Consider the following 22,945-nt stretch of genomic DNA (forward strand, 5'->3'; position numbering starts at 1 on the left):
CTTAGACCCTTTTTACTGGGGCACGCGCCCCAGTGAAAATATGCTGTGCCCCAGTAAAATCTCAAGTTTGAGTTATAATTTACTTTGATAATCCCGAAATAAAGACATTAAACTATATGCAACAACTGAATTGACGCTTCTAAAAGCAACGCAGTTTAATCGAAGACTATGCACGCAGATAGGCTATTCTTTCCCGTGCGCGTCTCTGTGTACTGTATTTAACGGCAACGTGCACGTCGTGCAGCCTTTTGCGCAGAAGTACTTGGTTACACAAGTTTGTATAGCTAATTATGTTGTAAATGCAATTGTCAAGCAGTTTGTGATGCATTTTGGAAACAGGAGATGAGCGCCTGATCTAATGCGCTACCTGGCCCGTTCTCGAAGACTTACTTTTAGTCATTATTTGGGTAGCACGCATATTCTGAATGCCTTCATCAGAATTCAAATTAGCCATTTTAATCTAGATTAATTCCAAGATTTAATCTAGATTAATCTAGATTAAAAAAATTAATCTATGCCCACCCCTAATATATATATATATATATATATATATATATATATATATATATATTGTCCAGACTTATTTGCTTCATACTTGGTCTAATTGCTTAAGAGATGCTATTTTCATAAAAAGGGTTTGTCAATTTATTTTTATGACATTTGTGAATAGTCAAAGCTGAATAATAAGCCATGGTATATTTTTTTAGAAAGGAAATATTAAAAGAGAGAGAAAAAAAGAATAGTTATGAATAATTCACTGTGACATTCATTGTGACATTGTTTCGACAACATCATTCAACATTATAGAATTTATTTACATCAAGAACTGCATTCATTTTTTGCCAAGATCTTGTATTGACAATGGGAGAGTCAAACCACTCTGTGAAGTCAACTCCAGCACATCCTAAAGAATTTCAATAGGGTTAAGCTTAGAACTCTGTGGTGACCAGTTCATACATGAAAATGATTCCTCATGCTCCCTGAACCACTATTTCAAAAATTAAGCCTGGTGGATCTCGACATTGTCATCCTGGAATATGAACATATCTTCCGACACGATTGGAAATAAAAAGTAAAAAATAAATAAATAAATAAATAGCTACACACTGCATCAGTTGGGGTTAAAATAATTGTTTCAGAACATTTAACATACCAGAAACAACACTGCAATAATGATTCAATCCTAAACTCTTCAGTATAAACCTTTTTTAAGGTAAAACCTTTTTTGGTCCAGGCAGTGCACATAGTAATCCTGTTTTCCATGACTTCCCCCCCTTTGCCACATATTAAAGGTATTCTTTTGTTCATGAACAATAAAGTACCATAGAACTTCATAAGGCAACACTTAATACAACTTTCACAGTTGTGATAACATTTAACACAACCTTCAGCGAAGTCAGAGTCTATTGCATCTTTTGGAGAACTCCAAGATAAGCTTCAAGCAGCACACTGATAGGTAAACACTCTGAGTCAGTGCAGGCTGTTGGGTAAACATTCACTGCTGGCTGCAAGCTCCTGAATATGGAAAAGTGCACCGCTGTGATAGACTGTGGCTTGGTATTGTAGCATGCTGTAAGCCCCGTTGGCTTAGTGCATAAGACATAGGCCATCTGAACCAAGGATTGTGGGTTTCAGTCCCATCTGGGCTGATTTGGGGCATACACAGGCAGTAGATGGATGCTGGGCACAGCACCTAGAGGTCAAACCTATCCACTGCTAAGACTGCTCATTACTCCTGAACCTCCCCTCAGGGATCAATACAGTGCATCTGCCTTCTAAGAGCTGAGAATCTTCTGTTCTGAACAGCTGGAAGAAATGTGTCCAGCAGTGTGAGTGTGGCATGATGGGCTTCCTCCTGCAGAACAGACAGATGTGTTATCACTAATTGGCAGAGGAATAAAGCCACATTATGTTCATAGAAACCCACATATGCAGAATGTTGAGACAAGGATTTGGAATTCTGTGGCAAATCTGATCTAGCAAATTGAAGTTTGTCAAAACACAATTGCAATTTTAGGAAAAGCTTTTTTTCAAAATAATGTTATAGCAAAGCTCTGCAAGTTGTAATTATGGTGTTCTGGATGGTTGATGAACTTTTCTGTTTACAACCACGGCTGTTTCTGTGGTTGCTAAAGTGTGCTAAAGTGGTGAAAAGTAGAAGCCAGGGTGTGCCTAGCAGTTGCTAGGGCTTTCTTGGCAGTTAATGGTATGTTCAGTGTCAGTGGTGTCCAATGCTGCTTCTGGAGGGCCAAGGTCTTGCAAATTTTAGCTCCAACCAGCTTCAACACACTTGCCTAAAAGTTTCTAGTGAGTCTGAACATTTTAATTACTTTGTGTCTGGTGTGTTTCATTAGGGTTGGAGCTAAATTGTGCAGGAGAGTGGCCTCCAGGTTTGGACACAACAGGGTGGTTGTATTTATAGATCTATATATTTAAACTAACATTTTACAGTAAGGTGCTATGTGTTAACTATTTTAACAGAATAATTGTCCAAATTAATTACCATTGTACAGCCTCACTTTAACTTTTTTAACATTATATGGAAGCCTGTATCCACCACTGGGAAAAATAATAATAATATTGCAAATTTTATCTCACAATTCTTTTTTCTCAGAATTGTGAGATATAAACTCATAATTGCAAGTTATAAAGTCAGATTTGAATGATATAAATGTGCAATTCTGACTTTTTTTCTCACAAATGTGAATTTATATCTTGCAAACCTGACTTTTTTTTCAGAATTATAAGATATAAACTAGCATGTGCAAGTTAAAAAGTCCAATTTAGGGGGAGAAAAAAGACTGGTATGTTTATATCTCACAATTCTGACTTAATAACATGCAATTGTGTGCTATAAAGTTCTCACAATTATCAAAAAACTCACAATTCTGAGATATAAACTCACAATTCTAAAAAAAATAAAGTCAGAACTGTGAGCACAATTGTGACTTTATTTCTAAGAATTTAGTTGTTTATGAATTTGCGAGTTTATGTGAGTCTGTGAGTCTGACTTTCTAATTCACAATTGTGAGTTTCTATTTTATAATTCTGAGAAAAAAGTCAGAATTGTGAGTTTGTATCACACACTTTTGGGGGAAAAAAGTCTGAATTGTAAGTTGTAAGCTCGCAATTTCGAGAAAAAAAGTCAAAATTATGAGATAATATTAGGCCAAAAAATGCACTTAACTGATCTTAATTTGCAAACCCCAGAATATTTATTCAAGACAGTAACCAGAACATTGTTGACAGCTAAGGTTTTTACAACCTGGTCTCATGATGAAAACATACCTTTGAGAACTTTTTTGCAAGGCGCGAAATACGTACCGCCATGTACATTTTGTGACATATTCAATGAGACATGTCCACTAGGTGGCACTTAAATAGTATTCAGGTTTTTTTTTTTTTTTTTTTCCATGACAGAACGTACATATGGTACATTTTATGTGAAGTTGGTTTTGTAGGTGTCACCGCAGTTCTAACTTGAAATGTCCGTTGAGTGGCACTATAACTCTAATGCCCCGTGACGTTTTAAAATAAAGTACCATCTGCACTACACCTAAACCTACCCGATAGTATGAACAAAAGCAAATGTGGCGTGAAAAATGCAAAAATCAAAAGCATGCTGTTTTAGCCTCTTTTTCAATCTCTCATCTTTCTGCTCTTTCAGCATGATTCACGTTTCTCACAGGATTTGTACCCAAGGATTCCACATCCTAAGTCCAATTCCGTGCTGGCTGAGCTACCAAGCAAGCTTGTTATGTCTGGAAAGTGAAACATATGGAGCTCTAATCACTGTGTACAAAAACGATTACAAGTATTTAGCGTCTTATGAAAAAGTTCCCAGAGGTACGTTTTCATCATGAGATCAGGTAGTAACATACTTGCCTAGACGTTTCTAGTGAGTCTGAAGACCTTGATTAGCTGGTTCTACGATCTACTTTTGTTTATTTGCTTTTGGGAATTACAGTTTTGTTCAGTACAAGTTAATATCAATCAAAAACATTGTGATATTGGTTACTAGAGTGGTGCTGTATTTTGAATGCTGGCGAGATGTTTAAGTTGATTGCTGAATTGTTTAGGTTGTTTGCTAACACACTGCCATTAATAAAGAGTTGTTGACAGTTTATATGGTGTTTCTAGGTGGCAGATGTGTTAAACAGGGTGTTCTGAGTTGTTGCAAGTTGGTTGATAACTGCGTCAACTATAAATATGAGCAATAAAAGTATTGCATTGATAATAATTTAGCTAGAAAGCACACCCACATATGCACAGCTATGGTTTAACTGAAGAAGGTGTGTCTCTGTGTGTGTGTGTGTGTGTGTGTGTGTGTGTGTGTACCTGGTATTCATCACGTTGTGGGGACCAAATGTCCCCACAAGGATAGGAATACCAGTAGATTTTGACCTTGTGGGGACATTTCTCAGGTCCCCATGAGGAAACAGGCTTATAAATCATGCACAATGAGTTTTTTGAGGAAGTAAAAGTGTGCACAATCTCCTGTGAGGGCTAGGTTTAGGTGTAGGGTAGGTGTAGAGACGATAGAAAGTACGGTTTGTACAGTATAAAAACCATTACTCCTATGGAATGTCCCCATAAAAGATGTAAACCCAACGTGTGTGTGTGTGTTATTCAAGTGTTTTATAATGCATTCTCATTAAGTGAATGCAAACTGCAGGAAGTTTGGATACATTTCTCAAAATATAAACAAACAAGAATCAAAATTCTACACCATACCTCTTCAACGAACATTAGCAAAGATGATTAGTCGCGGTGAATGCCCACCGTATGAGTGCAGGTGTGGATATATTCAGCACGTCAAAACAAAAACGACTAAAGTCGTTCCCTGCCAAATGAAGTGCCATTTCAGTGAAATTGAAACTAGCTTTGCACAGCTCCACTGGATGAAGTCACTTGAGAGAAAAAAATAAAATAAGAAGGTACATGCAGGACAGAATAAAAAAGTAATGAATTCTCAATTTTCCCTTGAAAATTGAATCCCTCGCTTTCAGCGTTCCATGATGAGAAAATTATATAAATAAATATTAATAAACATCTCCTTTTTTCACCTGCTCCTCACTTCACACTCACAATCTAATTGTGCAGACACCCTCTGTCCTGTCTTGCTGCGTCTCATCTGTGTCTCACGACAGCTCAGGGATGAGAGCGGGTTTAATTCATGTCACGCGTGTGTATGTGTGTGTGCGCATCAATTAGCAAACGCCCACTCAGGGATATGAAATCGGAGTAAATAGGCTTGAGGGAGGGATTAGAAAGCATGTGACAGAAAAGGGAAAAGAGCTGTGGACCGATTAGGAATAGTAGAGCTGAAATATATTTCTTCAGAAACCAAGAAAGAGGGAATGACTCAGGCTACAGCTCTTCATCACACACTCCACTGCTCTTACGCCTTTAAACAATGACCGCTGAATGTGAAGTGGCTTTCAACGTGCCACCATCTCAATATCTCATTCAGCTATAAGAAAAACAAAAGCTCTCAGAAGCACAGCAAGGCAAGATTTTGGTTATCATAAATGCACTCCTGGCATCACAGGTGTAGGTTTTGGTTTAAATTATTAGTTCATCCTTCCAAACTCATGACTTTGGGTCTAAGGTGTTGAAGATTCAAAAGGGATGCCAAACCAGAATGAAAATATCATTTTTGTATTCCATATGACTTTTACAGTATTTTCCAAGCTGTTATGAAAACTTTGTGTGATAAAACTTAAATTGTTATTCACTGAGCTGTTAATTGCAAATATATTTGGCTGAAATTCATGTTTAAAAGCTGTGGCATTCTTAATAAGCTTTTTACTCTTGAAGTGATCAGACGATAAAGAAATCATTAAAAAAGGATTTTCTGTGACTTGGCTTCAAAACCCTAACAGCCTTTATTAATTTCCTTGTCGACACATCACACATTGACCTGGAACGATTTCACAACACTCCACTTTTTGGGAAACAACCAAACAAATGCTCAGTTATTATTATTATTATTATTTTTTTTTTTAGTAAGAGCATTTTGATAAGTATTTCTTCTTTCTAAATATTCCAGGCTGATCCTTAGTGATATAACACAAAGATAATATTAACAACTCTGATCTATTGAATGTGTTAACCAAAATGTCTATTGACCTCCTGAGTATATAAGCTCAAAAAAATGCTCAATTCTCCATCATTACTTGCCCTAGTATATTTAATAAAATCTTATATAAATAAAAGTTGATAATAAATAGATAGCTCCCTCCACAGATTGTCTATGGGATTAAGGTCTGGAGACTGGCTAGGCCACTTCAGGACCTTAATGTGCTTCTTCTTGAGACACTCCTTTGTTGCCTTGGCTGTTTGTTTTGGGTCACTGCCATGCTGGAATACCCATCCACGACCCATTTTCAATGCCCTGGCCCTGATGGTACATGACCCTGTCTATCAGCTCTTTGATGTGGTGCAGTTGTCTTGTCCCCTTAGCAGAAAAAAACACCCCCAAACATAATGTTTCCACCTCCATGTTTGATGATGAGGATGGTGTTCATTGAAACTCCATGAGGTGAGATCTTGCATGGAGCCCCAGGCCAAGGGAGATTGAAAGTTATTTTGTGTTTCTTCCATTTGCGAATAGTCGCACCAACTTTTGTCACCTTCTCACCAAGCTGCTTGGCGATGGTCTTGTAGCCTATTCCAGCCTTGTGTAGGTCTACAATCTTGTTCCTGACATCCTTTGACAGCTCTTTGGTCTTGGCCATGATGGAGAGTTTGGAATCTGATTGCTTCTATGGACTGGTGTCTTATATCCGGTAACAAGCTGAGATTAGGAGCACTCCTTTTAAGAGAGTGCTCCTAATGTCACCTTGTTACCCCGTCACCTGTATAAAAGACACCTAGGAGCCAGAAATCTTGCTGATTGATTTTTCTGGATTTTGTGTTGTTATTCTGTCTTGCAATGTTCGATTAAACCTACCTTTAAAAATATAGACTGATCATTTCTTTGTCAGTGGGCAAACATACATAATCAACAGGGGATCAAATAATGTTTTCCCTCACTGTAGATAGATAGATAGATGCCTAATTTGAATATAAAAAGTGACTAACAAGTGATTAAATGCTAGCTGGTCAGACTAGCTCTAGTCTTAACAAAGTGCCTTTGCTTTTGCAACTGGCCCCAAGACTTATTGTAACTATAATCTATAAGACACAAGACATCAGTAATAGCCTAAATAAATTAATTTTGAATTTCAATAATGTCCTTAATCTCAGTGCAGACAAGTCCTGTAGGCTACTAGCAATTAATGTCATGTGAACTGATGTATGTCATCAGTCATTTTTATTATGCTCCTCTTTGTTCTATCATTGTCCTCTGTGGAAACTTTCAGTTTTTTTTTTTTTTTTTTTTTTTGGTTTATACATAACAGTAATTACAAAATATTGACTCTATTGTGTGTTTGCATGTGACAAAGCATAAGTGCAATATTTGCTCCACTTCCATTAAGACGACCACCATATAAGTAAAAAAAAAGTTTGGTACACCCAGCCATCACACCCACTGTGAACTAAGTCAGAATGTCATTGGAAAGGGTGTATAAATTAATTGCCTGTCAAGAGCATGTCAAATCATCATTAATATGTTTGCTTCCTGTCAGAGCTGAGTCATTTTATGTCTTATCTTGGTCAAACCACATTTTTGTGAGGCCTAATGGATTTTCAGGATTTTAATGGAGTTGGACCAAGAAATCAGCTTGTCTCTCTAAGCTAAAAATACACCCAGATAACTGAGAATTACCAGCACAGTCTGGCCGTAAGGTGAATTCATGCAACAGTATATCAGACTATCATACGGCACATCAATTTTTTAGTCATGAGAGGTCCCAGGAGGAATCTTCTTGCTTTTTTTCAGATTGTATTTAAAATTCTTCAATATCTTGAAAACACTTGGACTAGTTCTGTCAATACTTTGTCTAGCAGATTCAGTTTTAATGAGTACACTTTCTCTTTTAAAACTTTACCTGTTTTCTCAGTGGTGGGCCATAGTTTGGTAACACAGTAAAAGTGTAAAACGTAATGTGTTACCCTGGACTACAAAACCAGGTCTTAAGTAGCACAGGTATATTTGCAGCTGTAGCCAAAAATACATTGTATGGGTCAAAATTATTAGGATATTAAGTAAAGATCATGTTCCATGAAGATATTTTGTAAATGTCCAACCGTAAATATATCAAAACTTAATTTTTGATTTGATGCATTTCTAAGAACTTCATCTGGACAACTTTAAAGGTGATTTTCTCAATATTTAGATTTTTTTTTTTTTTTGCACCTTCATATTCCAGATTTTCAAATAGTTGTATCTCGGCCAAAATATATTGCCTATCTGGACTGGCTAGGCCACTCCAGGACCTTAATGTGCTGCTTCTTAACAAACCATGCATCAGTGGAAATCTTGATGTATAAATCTGAATTCAAAATAAAAGGTTTTGTGGTCCATGGTCACATATATAGGCTAAAGTCACCTGATGAAATAGATACATAACATTCATTTTTGGCCTACTTTAATACAGTACATACATAAAACAATCACAAATATATCCTCAGTCCACTTCTCCACTAATGGCCAAGTAAGTGTATTCAAGTGTGCCAGATAATAATGACAACCAAAACATGCAGTGCTAGGCCAATCCAAAACAAGGATTGGGAAAACGATGATCTAGAATGATTCAGTCAGCTCATCCACCTCCCACTGATGGAGGTGTCAGATGAATGCAAAATCTTTCTGTGCAACTAACAGTGCTCTGCTGCATATTATTATTGGACATAGACATTTTGTCACACTGTACTCATTATGGTAATTGGAATAAATAAGAAGTATTTTATCATAAAAATTAAATTAAATAAGCTAATTTAATTGCTTAAAGCAGAGTTTACATCCTTGTTTGTAGAAGCACACAACAGGACACATTTTCAAACCCTTCCTAATCAAAGACACTTAATCAAATTTGATGAAATGACTTAGGGCCAGTCCACACAAAGCCAGAGACTTCCTTATGCAATCTTTTTTTTTCCTCATTCTATAAAAAAATTTGTAAACATGGCGTTGTCTCATGAAATATCTGCATACACATGAAACCACTGAAACTGACTCAAAATCATGTAGTATTCATGCCAGACCAGTATGTGGCGCTGTAATTCTGGCACAAAAATACTCAAAAAATGGAGAAGAAGACATGGAGCATGCGTGTAAACCTTGCACGCTATATGAAAAACCCAAAACATCAACAAGAACCAGAACAAGATGAAGATGGAACAATACAATTATTACACTATTTATTAATCTTTGTTAAAGTTAGTTAATAAAAATACAGTGTTTGTTGTAGCTGTTACATAACATGGTGTCTGCCTAGGGTTGAGACGTGGGGTGATAGCATCATTGTTTCACAAAATATATACGGATTATCTGTACACATGAAAACACAAGGATTTATCCACCGTGGGACCCGGTTTAAAAACCTAGTGTCCCAGTTTTACACGCATTTTAATGTATCGCATCAGAAACAAGTGATGAAAACACCAAATTCTGAAAGAAAATCCCCTAATTTGCAAAAAAAAAAAAAAAAGTCTTTAGGCTCGTTTGAGGTGTTTTGATGTGTGAAAAAGAGTTAATGCGAATAACTGTAGAATGCGTTTTGCTGAATAAATTCCTCCATGCGCATCAAAAAAGTCATACTGACTTTGCGCTAATGGACAGATAACTTGACTAACCAGCGGACCAATCTCTTTGCACTCTGTTGTCAAAGTATTTCTGTATAATTGGTTTTTAGAACTTACACGACTGCTTTGCCAAACAGTAGGCATCCATTTCCAAAAGCAATGACCACATGTAGTTTATTATATATAAAATTATTATATTCAGTGGCTTTTCCTACTTTTCTTCAAGGAAAGGAAAAGAAAGGACATGAGCTCTGCATTTAACCCATCCAAGTGTTCACACACACACCCAGAACAATGGGCAGCCAATGCTGGGGGTTCGGTGCTTTGCTCAAGGGACTCACCTCAGTTGTGGTTTTGAGTCGTGGTATAGAGACCGCTTCACATTCACTCCCTTCACCTACAATTCCTGCCGGACCTGAGATTCTAACCCGCTACCTTCGGGTTACAAGTCCGAATCTCTAAGCGTTAGGCCACGGCTGCCTCTAAGGTGGTCTCATGACAAAAACATACCTGGGGCACCTTTTTTTTTCGAGAACGTGAAACACATACCAATAAGTTTATATCACTGTAGTTTCCAACAGAAATGTTCACTGAGCGCCACTAAAAGAGTGTCCTCGGAACAGATGAACGCACACATGGTACATTTTATGGTAAAAGCTAGATGGTATACAGATGTACAGTACAATAATTACTGTTTTTGCATTATTGCAAGGGGTAGGTTTAGATTTGGGTTAGGTGTAGACATTAATAAAACAGAATCTAATAGGAAGAAATTTTAATTTATTTGGCATTTTAAAATAACGTACCATCTGCACTACACCTAAACCTACCTGATTGTATAAACAAAAGTGAATGTGATGTAAAAACACAACCGCAAGCATGCCGTTTTAGCTTGTTTTTCAATCACCCATAAGCTCTTTCATCATCATGAAAGTCATGTTTTTCACTGGATTCGTACCCAAGGACTCCGCATGCTAAGTCCAACTCCTGAGCTACCGAGCAAACTGGTGGTGTCTTCTGGTGTTGTGTCCATTTGTGCTACACTGTCGTGCACACCTACACCAACCCTAAACCTACCCTTACAGTGTTAAAAATACAGTGTTGGTGTAACAGAGTGACGAGGATGTGATGCAAATCCATTTGCGAGCTTTTATTACACAGAGACAAAGACAATCCATGAACAGGTAAGGGTCGATCAACGGCAAATGTAATCCAAAGGGGCAAGGCAAACAGGTAATCGAAACAGACAGTTGGTAGATCAAACTAGGGGCGAACCGAGCCGAAACAGCAGGAAGAAGGGTAATCCAAAACGGGCAAGAGATCCAGGGCAGGCAGAGAAACAGATGAGACGAGATAAACCAAGCAGAGATACAAGACACAAATAACTTAGACAAGATACAAGACTTAACTAAGATTTAGGGAACTAGAAAAGTTGCTAGCACTAGGAGAATGCTAAACGAAATGCAATACTTTACCAAGAATGATCGTAATGGCCTCGTATTTGTACTGTTTGTGATTGGCCACAGCAGTGTGCGTAATGAGTGAGGTGGAGCATGGGAAGTGTAGTCCAGGGTGATATGTAACAGTCTGTGTAGTGTGAGAATCAATGGAATGGTACGGCGACCTCTGGTGGCAGACAGACGCAAGACCAAGGACTCGATTCATGACAGTTGGTAGCATTATTTGACAAACACCAGAAAGCGAAACATATGGAGCTGCAATCATAACTGTGTACGAAAGCGATTGACAGTGCTTGCTGTGTTCGCAGTTGGAAACTGCAGTGATATGTACTTATTGGTACGTATTTCACGTCTCGTGAAAAAGCTGTCCCAGGAAACAATGCTTATTCGCACATTTTTTTATCTGATATCACAGTCAAATTCGCAGCTTTGGATGGAAACCCAGCTATAGTGTATAGCTTCCCTTCTTAAAATTCAAACACTGACTACATTCAATAATTCCACCTATTTCCCCCCCAGGTATATTGGTGTTAAATGTGAAGAAAACAAACACGGATTATGTCTAGTGAGTCAGTCTGAAATTCCGGAGCTCTTTTGCTCGACTCTGTCTGACAGCAGCCGTAGGAGTATGTGACAGAAGACAAGAGATTTTGCCATGAAACCGCATCAGTTTCCTGATGATTCACTAGCTGTAAGATGACCTGAGGGCTTCTGTAAAGCAGCAGGTCAAACTCACAGCTTCAAAATCACTATCTCCAAATGCAATGTGTGCCCACATATGTCTAAGATATTTAGCATGAGGTGGCTTGAAGGCATACATACACAAAGTGTTTTCAAATCAGAATGAAATCTAAATCAATCTTGTTTACATGATGTTCATGCTATTTCAAAGAAACAAGGTGTCAATAATACTTAAACAGCTACCTGTTTACATTAATTTCAATGGCTTATTTGCATACACTCACAAGTCATTCCTCAGAAACAATCTTGAACTGTCAGGTTGAGTTTGGTCATAGACCACTCTTACTTTCTTATCCTTTCAGTTAAACAACCCTCTCCATTCTAGTATGTAATACTTCTCAAGACCCAGTCAACTCCCAGTGGAGAAAATCAAGACCAGCATTACTTTTTTCTTCCTCGTTGAATATCCTGTTTCACTCAAAAATACATCCGTTTACAGAGTTAAACTGGGTTGTGAACAGCATTACATGTTGACTTTAAGGTCTACTCCAAAATGTTTGATCTAATCTGCAGTGAATTTGTGTTTTAATTACAGAGAAGTCTTCAAAGATGTGCTGAAGCAAATATTTACCGAGTTTATTTCACCCCAAGAACCCAACAGAACACTCCTCGAGAGTGTCTGTGAAAGAACACAGTTCCTGTTCCCATTAGACAGTCATTTAGCATTATAAATACACAACAGTGCATGGAGAAAAACATGGATGCTGGTAAAACTAGGGCACATCCTGTGCTAAGAGGACTGGGGATGATTAAATCAGGATGTATATTCTTTCAGAATGTAGTGTATTTCACTGTCAATTCAATTTATTTTTTAATAGAAACAATAAAAATAAATAACTTTTTTTAAATTATTTATTTTGCAGCAGTATTTTTCAGACGCCATATTTGTGACCCAGAAATGGTGCAGAACGTTCTTTCTAAATCATTTTACATCCTAACTTGTCTTTTTTTTTTTTTTTTTTGCTTTTATTCTAAATTAAAACTTAACATCTGAGATCTGAGACCAGTTTTTCAGTGTGGTTCAGACATTTGGACCTCACTGTATATACGAGACAATGAAAAAAGACCTCTCTTATATAGAAGAAGATATAGGCTTTTAATAGAATCTGTGTTTTCATCTCCTGCTGTGCCTGTGTGCCACAACTGTCAAAGGCCACAGTCTTTGAACCCTGCATTGACTGTCTAAAGGAAAGAGAAGCACTGGTTTTCATCTTAGAGCAGTGCAGATATCTGCCGGAGTGTGATGGAGCACAGGGACGATTCCAACTGAAATCTAAAGCCCTTCCTAGAGGATGCTATGTCAAAGCCCTGCAATCCACAGATTTATATGCCACCGGCAACCAAATACCATATGAAACACACGGGAGACTCGACTAACAGGGTTGTGCAACTTTCAGAATAGAATTGTGCTAGCAAACAAGCTACTTAAATATGAATGTAAAGAACAATCCTAATATGAATAGAAACTCAGAGAAATTCATATGAAATCTAAGGTTTAAAGACCTAATATGTTGATATTTGAAGCTAAATTGGTTGTGCTATGATTTTTATGTTTATTAGAGTATAAATTTGGCAAGTTTTGTTTGTAATAAATAGTACTTTAAAAATTGCTGTTTGTGTACAATTTGATAGTTTGTTTTTCAATTTGAAATGAAACAATGAAATGAAACCTCTACCGGCAATACTATGTTATCAACCCTCAAAACTCTTATCATGGTGCATGATTTGTAAATTAACATGTTAATGTTTGTATCAAATAACCAGCTCCATATGTATTGCTTTTCTAATGCAGTAAACTTGCCCTGTTGCCCACCTGGTACAGCACTGGATTTGAGATGCAGAGTGTTCGGGTTTGATGAAAGTGCTTAAAGCCATGTAAAAACAAGGTAAACTTGCTCTGGGTTTATTAGTTATGTTTTTAGGAGTAGAAAAATATTAAACAGGTTGAATATTCAATTAACCAAAGATCCACATGTGCCATCATTAGTTATTATTTAATTCTGGGCTAAACGGCATTAGTTCTTGCATTTAATGTGAGCAGTCAAGATGTAGCAAGTCTTAAAAACATATGGCACAGATGAAATGTGAGTGACACAAAGCTATAATATAACATCAGAAGATATAACAGTACATAAGTCCTGCTTTCCTTGGTGCTGATGTTTAAAGCTTAGCTGTTTATATCATTAACCACTTTCATTACATAGAAAAGAAAAGTTTAGATATTTTAGCAAACATTCCCTTTTGTGTTTTATGGTAAGAATGATAATATGCATATAAAGATTATAATGGCAAAATTGTGTAATTTTTGGAGTGAAACATAACAGAGAGAATAAAGAAGTGTAATCGGAACACTTACACTTTCAGCCCTAGTAAGGAAGCATCTAAAACTGCATTTCAAATGATATTTTAACTGCCTAGATTATGGATGGATTAAAATGCTTGAGTTATGTTTTCAGTTTGAATAGCAATTGCTGAGAATGTGTCCAGTGAAGGGACATCTTCTGATGCCTGTGAATGGTATGAGATATTGAAACCCTGAAACCCAGATTTGGATCTAATTCTTGGCATCCTGTATTTACTGCTTAACTAACACAAGTCTGCCATTTAAAACAGACAAAGTGCTCCCTGCATCAACCCACACACAAGCTTTCATTAAAAATGTATAATAACAAACCTCTCGTAGAATAGCCATTAGTATCCATTAGAGGCATAATCCCAGAACATATGCTGTATGGTATTACTCAAGATAGAACACGGCCAGAGTGAGGGTGTAACAGCTGAAAGATCTCTTATGTGGAAGAGGATTAGTGAATCAGAAGGTTTTCTCTCAGGAACCGAAAAAGAACAGCTCCCATTGAGATAACATATATACTACTGGAGCTTACTGTTAGCGAACAGTGCTACAGCGCAATAAAGTAACAGAATGCTTAAGAAAGCATTTATTCAAAATAGAAATGTAACAATCTAGATAGCACATGTAAGTCTGTGAGATGTCTGTTAAAGATCACTTGATCTGGAAAGCATCTGCTGTGTACAAACATCTGACAGGCGTCTGTAAAATGTCAATTTTACATACATTCTAAATCATAAACATCTGAGATTTGACATCTGATAGGAAACATCCTATACAGACGTATTGCAGATGAGTAAACAATCTAAAAAATGCATCTTCCAGATTTAAATGCAGACGTCAAATAGACATCTCTGTGATGTGCCTGTGCTATCAGGGAATATACACTACTATTCAAAAGTTTGTGGTCAGTAATTTATTTATTTATTTGTTGTTATTTTTTTTAAAGAAATTAATAGTTTATTCAGTAATGATGTGTTCAATTGATAAAAAAGTGATAGTAAAGTATTATATATAGTTAGAAAATATTTTAAATTTAAATTTAATTTAAATAAATGCTGTCCTTTTTAACATGTTATTGATTAAATAATAAAAATTAAGTAACAAAGGTTTAAAAAAAAAAACATTAAAAATGTTCATCATAAATCAGCATATTAGAATGATTTCTGAAGGATCAATAACACTAAAATTCAAATTCAGCTCAGGTTTAAATTTCATGTTCAAGTATATTAAAATCGAAAACTGTTATTTTGATTTGTAATGACATTTCACCATATTACATTTTTTTTTCTGTGAATGAATAGATTTTTTTAACCAAAATAAGAGGGATCATACAAAATGTGTGTTATTTTTATTTAGTACTGACCTGAATAAGATATTTCACATACAAGATGTTTACATATAGTCCACAAAATAAAATAATATTTTTTTTTTGTTTTTTTTTAATGACCCTGTTCAAAAGTTTACACTTGATGCTTAATGTTGTTTCCTGAATGATTCACAGCAGTTTTTTTTTGTATGGTTTTTTATTTTTTTTTTTATGATTGTGATAGTTGTTCATGAGTCCCTTGTTTGTCCTGAACAGTAATACTGCCTGCAGTTCTTCAGAAAAAAAAACCTTCAGGTCCCACAAATTCTTTGGTTTTTCAGCATTTTCGTATATTTTTGTGGAACCCTTTTCAATGACTATGATTTTGAGATCCATCTTTTCACACTAAAGACAACTGAGAGACTTGTATGCAACTATTACAGAAGGTTCAAATGCTCACTGATGCTTCAGAAGGAAACACAATGCATGAAGAGCCTTCTGAACGAAATGAGGATGGGTACATTTTTATTATTTTGCTGAAATATCATAGTTTTTCATTCCGTACAGCCCCTTAGATGCTTAAAAAAGATACTTACATGTTCCCCATAAGACAAAATTTGTTAAGTTTGCCATGATTTTTAAATTCAAAAAGTTTCACCCCCGACTCTTAATGCATTGTTTTTCCTGTAAGTTGCATATGAGTCCCTCAGTTGAAACGACGGATCTCAAAATCATACAAACATTGCTGGAAAGGCTTCAAATACACAAAAATGCTAAAAATCTAAATAATTTGTTTTTGACTTCAACTGTAGAAAGATAGATAGATCAGATTACAGTACTTGTGATATTTGAATTTGGACGCTGCTTACGTTTTAAGTAATTCAGAGGTAATTAGTTTGACATAATTAGTCATTTGTAACTGGAATTCATTTGAACATAACCCTCACATCTCTGTTACTGCTGGACTCCCAAAACACAGTGACGTCCATCTCTGGCTGATCAGCAGGCAGTGTTTAATGAGCGGGAGCCAGATGCTTTCTCAAGACTTCAGCCTGGGAGTGGTTAATTAATCAGATTGTGCTCTCTCTCCCTCTCTTTCTCCCCCCTCTTTCCTCCATGCGACCTCTCCCACAACATTACAGAACACTAATCCATCATCTTCAGCTTTTTACTGGGGTTTGCTGAACACACCATGAAGCAGTTTTCTAATTTTCCAGCAACCGAGTGGAGCTCTTAAGATGGCGATTTGCCACATTTGGGTACACCATTTCCTGTTGGGCACAGCGGTGTTGAAACTAGAAAGGAACTGAATATTAAACGTATTGGCTCTGTTCCAAAACCTCTGTAGTGAGCCCATGTAGGCAGAATTTTAAAGCACTATAGGTGCGCTCCCGACATGAAAGCTTTCACAAAAGGAAGACAGCATAATTATGCTGCCTTCTAAGATAGCTTCTTTTTTCCGTTAAATAAAGTCAGCATCGCATGTACCTTTACAGAAAAGACAGGCCATACAGAATCTGTGCTGGGAAATTCATTGTATTTCAACCACCACAAATCGCTTGATGAGTGAGTAATGTTCATTTTTGGGTGATTTTTTTTTTCATGGACAGGTTCTACTTGGGATTTGCAGTGAACGAGATCTCCTAGCCTCTGGCGTGATCTATTTTCATACACATAAAAAGTGATGACTGATGACAAATGGGGTCTTCTGCAGCCAGAGATGCTATTCACAGCACACCGACCCCTGGATAATCAAACCTGGTAAAGACCAGCGCAAAATCCTTCATTACCCCCATTAAAAATCCCATAAAATGACACTCTCTAAATGCCACCGGCTGAATTAGACATGCATACGGTCAGCTCAGGTAGACGTACAGTGCAGCCAGTTATTAATGTACCTTCAGTTCGGATGCTGAATGGGGAATCGCCCAGTCGCTTGGCCGAAAACTGCCCCCCCAGAGAGGTCATTAAGAAGCACAGACTGAAGAAACCGATCCCCGCCACAAATATCCTGCAAAAGACAGACAGATAAATGTAGAAATGTATTGAGGTTGAACAAGAAAAAAGCCGGCCAATGACGAGAAACCACAAAGAGAAGTATAGTGTTAGAGAAGAAGTATATTGTTCATGTAAAGGAAATTTAGAAAAAATAAAAAAAAAAATCTATCAAAAAATAAATAAACATAAAAGTGGTCCATGAGCAAAAAAGTTACTCATTAAATTAACTCAATAAAGTTTCATTCCATTAGGCTAATAGAGTGCTCCGGTGATTACATATTTCCGTATGCCAACACGGAAGTTAGCATAAAAAAAAATGTAATAAACAAATCTATAAAGACATTTTTATATTCAAACAGTTGCTTCTAGCTAAAATACTAGTCCTCTATCCATAATATTGCTTCCTCCTGTTAAAAAGTCATCTCATCTAATTCAGGAGAGAAATATGCACTGATCAACTAAAAATAGTCCAAAACAACTCAAAACAAATATGTTGGTGGGTTTTGATGTGAGACAACAACAGGAAATTGCCTTTTTCATTGGAGGAAGCATTATAGACTTGTATTTTGGCCAAATGCGATGGTTTAGAGTCAAAATGCCTTTCACTTCATTCTGACAGCACCCATTTACTGATTAGCAAGTGATGTAATGTTAAAGGGATAGTTCACCCAAAAATGAAAATTTGATGTTTATTTGCTTACCCCCAGGGCATCCAAGATGTAGATGACTTTGTTTCTTCAGCAGAACACAAACAAATATTTTTAATGAAAACCGGTGCAGTCTGCCAGCCAAATAATTGAAGTGGATGGGCACCAGACCTTAGTAAAAAAAAAAAAAAAAAAAAAAACATGCACAGACAAATCCAAATTACACCCTGCGGCTCATGGCGATACATTGATGTCCTAAGACACGAAGCGATCATTTTTTGCGAGAAACTGAACAGTATTTATATCATTTTTCACCTTTGATACACAGCCACGTCCATCTGTCCTGAGCACGAGCTTTTCATCCGGCTCGTTACACGCGTACGTGCTCTGGTGTAGTATACGCAAACATCGTAAGGGAAAATCGGTGAAAAGTCCCGGATGAGTTTGCGTAAGCAAACGTAATCTTTTAGCTTTAAATCGGATTGAACAATCAGGATAAGCGCAAGTAATTTTTGAACAGCCACTATACCCACAATCTCTGTGCACTGTGTAAACAATGAGTGTTGTATACACATGACAGATCGCTTCCGGCGTTTGCGTATTCCCGCCAGAGTGCATACACATGTAACGAGCCGGATAACAAAATGATATAAATACTATTTAGTTTTTCGCAAAAAACGATCGTTTCGTGTCTTAGGACATCAATGTATCGTCACGAGCCGCAGGGTGTAATTTGGATTTGTCTGTGCATGTTGTTTTTTTTTTTATTTTAAAGGTCTGGTGCCCATCCACTTCCGTTATTTGGCTGGCAGACTGCGCCAGTTTTCGTTAAAAATCTTCGTTTGTGTTCTGCTAAAGAAACAAAGTCACCTACATCTTGGATGCCCCGGGGATAAGCAGATAAACATCAAATTTTCATTTAAGTTTATCCAAATCTGTATCAATGAAGAAAAAAAAAAAAAAATCTACATCATGGATGGCCTGAGGGTGAGTACATTTCAGCAAACTTTAATTTTTGGCCAAACTATTTGTTTATGCTTACAACTCCTTTAGCCTTTAAAGTATTATAAAAGAATAATAAATCAATAAAAAATCCCTGAAAGATGAACTCTTTGGCGTGATGTTGTTCAATGTCCCTGACGACCTCTGTAGTCCCATTTAGACACTTGTTAGCAATTGCCTTTTTCAAGACAAGTAAAAGCTTTAAAAAAAAAAAAAATGACAAGTGGGTATTACTCATTTATTTTGTGCTTGTGTTAATCACAGACCATTCAAAAAACCTATTGTCTTCCAAGATGATGGATCCAGAAGTGCTACAGCACTCTATAACTGGTCGCCGGCAGCTCACAAGAGTTGCAGCAGAATTGAAGTGAGTAATAACGAATTCAATTTTGGTCTATTCCTCAGACAAAGCTGTTATATGATTTTAGAAGACTTATGGAGTCTTGTGGACTGCTATGGTATTTAATGGTGTTTTTGTCGTTTTGGAGCTTCTCAGACATGGACACTGTCATTACATAGAAAAGAACAGGATGCAAAACTATACTTTTTTTGAATCTCATAACAATGACATTTGTATTTTTGGGTGGACTGTTTCTTTACATGACATTGACTTTTCAGCTTACATAAATTTAGATTTCTTTTTCTATTCTTTTTTTTTTTCCTTAAAAAAATGCCCAAGGGAAAATTCACATTTGCATTACAGATATTTCTGCAAAGTACATAAAATTCAAAGGATTATTCATGCTGCTCAAACTTTAATGAAAATGTACAAGGACACTCATGTTGACTTTATGCTTCTGAGAAGGCCACTAAAAATTAAGTGTGCTTTTCATTGCTATATGCAGTTTATAACATCATAAACAAAGGATAGCCCACATCTTTTATCACAGATAACTTATACAGTATGCTGTAGCCTGCAGGTTAGAGCCTTGGATGGGTAATCAAACGCTTTGAGGTTTCAATGTAATTTACATAGTTTGCCATTTTTGTAAAACTGGGCTTAATTTATTATGAACTACTGTATTGCAGATCTTTCTTCTTGTTTCTTTATCTCACTCTATTATAAATTATATATAGAAGGAAACAGAAATGTCATGTCAGACCTGACATGATTGTAACTGGACACAACATTGCATTGCATATTATTTGCATGTAAATGCTATTTTGTTTACTGTTTTGAATTAAAATGCCTAACTTAAACAATGGTTTAAGTGGTATTAGGGAATGAAAAGTAAATCTGCTTACCAGAACATTTAGTGGTAGGCTAAGTAGTGATTAGTTGTTTCTAGTTTAGTTTGTTGAAAACAAATATTGGAATATACAGTAGACCTACAGCAAAGTTTGAGACATGTAGAGTGTAGCAGTACATAACTCCCCATGCAGACTTCCCTACTAAATTGTTATTCCCCGATGACATCTTTTTCATTCTATTTTAATTGTGTAAATAAGTTTCTTAAATAAATTTGACCAGAGCATATTTCTGTAATATCCGTGGCTCTTTCAAAGAAACTACAACCCAAGTGTATTTATTTTTTTAAGTTGCAGAGCTCAGGTAGGCTACTGCAGATCAGAATGACCCACATCCTCGCGCTGCTGGATTCCCGCCACTGCGAGAAACAGCGCGAAAGCTCATCAAGGAGACTCAGTTCTTACGCCATCCTCACATCCTTTCCTGAAACTCTCCTGACACCATCAATGAAATTCTCTCAGGTACCACCTCCATAAAGTCGCACCATCCATGTTATTTACAATAAGCCGTTATCTTTCTTTGTTTGTATATATGCTTTCATGTAATAAAAGTAGTGAAGAGACAAAGTTTGACAGCTTTAGGTTTTCAGCTTTGCTCGGTGAAGAGAACCCGACAAAGCCTTTTAAATAAAGTTTGTTTTTATTGGGGTAAATATTCCTGACCATGGTAGCCGTATGTTTAATTTGTATTTAGCTCGTATTTTACAATACAAAGATTACCTGGTATTAAAAAGAAACTAAACAAAATAACATAAGACTGTTTTGAAGGTACACATTAATTAAATAATATTTCAAATGAACAAATAGCCTAGTAGGCAGAAACCTACTGTTAGGTGCATTTTTGTAAGGACTTAACCTAGTTGTTGACCACAGACATAAAACGAGGACCTCACTCACTGTGGTCAAACGCTATGAGACCAATACGAGGTCTGACTGAATGGACTGTCCATGTCTGAAATATCTGAACATTTTCAAATAATGATTACAGTTAATTATGTCAAGTCTTACCTGAACGGTTTGAACGTCAGCAGGCATCTTCTCGTCATAGTTATACACTCGCTATTTACAGCAATCATTTTCCGCGCCGACTGTTTAACAACATACGAAATATGAAATACATCGTTTATTGAAATTATTTTCCCCCGTTTGTGTTTCTTAATATGCGAGTTTACAGTAAGAGCCTCCCTTCTGACTGAAAGATCTTTGTTGAAGTTGCGCGAAGAAAAGCATCAGAAGATTGATGAGCGAAGTAATCAGCAGGTTATTGAGTTGGTGATATTGAACTCCTATTCATAATAGTTTCCAAACAGCGTCAGAAGTAATCCAGCGAAGGTCCATCTCCGTACATTTTAGTGAAGTATCAATGAAGCTTGTGAGGGGAATGCACGAGTCAGAACTCCCTGCGCAGCAGCACCCGACGACACTGGATCAATTCAACGGCACGACTGGCGTTTTCTGTGGCGCGAGCCATCATTTTCACCTTTCTTTGAGAAGAACGTTGTCTCTCTGGCTCGATATGAACATGAACGCAGTTCAGCTGCTTCAGAGGAAGCCTCTAAAAGCTTAAACCGCTCCGCTGTAGTTTCAGAGCCGTGGACAGCTCCCAGTGCACGAGCTATAAGGCATCAAGAGCGCCATCCGATGGATTTCTACCCGTTTACTCGGATTATCCGATCTGAGATATGATGAATTGGGTCTTTCTGTATGCAGTGTTTTTTTTTTTTTCAGTGCTGTTAGTCGAACACAAGTCCTATGCATCATATCCAACCCCAAATTGATGTTACATATTAACACATACATAAAGAAATTAAGAAAATAAAGAAAACGGTTCCTTAAAAAAAGACCTAATTTTATTTACTGTGATGGATTATCAGTTTGAGATAGTGGGGTAAGATTTGTCACTTTTCCTCTAGTTGCCCTCTAGGCGAAGGTGAATAAGATAATACTTATATTTCAAGCTGCTGTTAACTAAAATTAGAAGCTTCAAAAACGCAATCAATGAAATATAATTAATTGTGTCATATAAAAGGTAAATTGTGTCATATTTTGAATAACTGGGTGGATTACTTACAAATTGCAATCCGTTACTGATTCCAAATTGACAAAATTACATTACACATTTTAGGTAATATAATCAGATTACTTTTGGATTACTTTTGACCTACCACACTTTGATTTAAATAGGACAATATTGTGCCATATTGATATAAAATACAAAGATAATACATTCCGTTTGTTGTAAATAACAACATGAAGTGCATTAAACCTTATATTACATCAAGTTTTCCAAAACTGAATTAATTCATAATTCATTTTAAAATAACAATCAAAATAAAACACTTACAGATGACAAAACAAAATGTTCAGTAAATGAGAAATAACATGAATTTGTGCATTTGAATGTGTTTATAAGACAAAATGCTGTGTCGTCACCTGACTAATAAGTGGTCTTTGTATGAATGTCCACAAAACTGGAAGACTGTAAGTCAAATTATAA

At 36.5% G+C, this 22,945-nt stretch overlaps 1 protein-coding gene across 1 annotated transcript in view; it reads right to left on the reverse strand.

The window, feature by feature from the left end:
- LOC141318545 (alpha-1,6-mannosylglycoprotein 6-beta-N-acetylglucosaminyltransferase B) overlaps positions 1–22,019 on the reverse strand; it is a 102,964-nt gene extending 80,945 nt beyond the window's left edge. Inside the window, exons 1-2 of the mRNA XM_073833203.1 lie at positions 21,457–22,019; positions 17,452–17,564 (exon numbers count right to left, since the gene is read on the reverse strand). Of these exons, the coding sequence (XP_073689304.1) occupies positions 17,452–17,564; positions 21,457–21,524 (181 nt within the window). The 5' untranslated portion in view covers positions 21,525–22,019. The remainder of the gene's footprint in view (positions 1–17,451; positions 17,565–21,456) is intronic.
- Positions 22,020–22,945: the final 926 nt, after the last annotated feature.

The sequence above is a fragment of the Garra rufa genome, chromosome 1 (assembly GCF_049309525.1).
Source record: "Garra rufa chromosome 1, GarRuf1.0, whole genome shotgun sequence".
In the NCBI taxonomy this organism is placed as follows: Eukaryota; Metazoa; Chordata; class Actinopteri; order Cypriniformes; family Cyprinidae; genus Garra; species Garra rufa.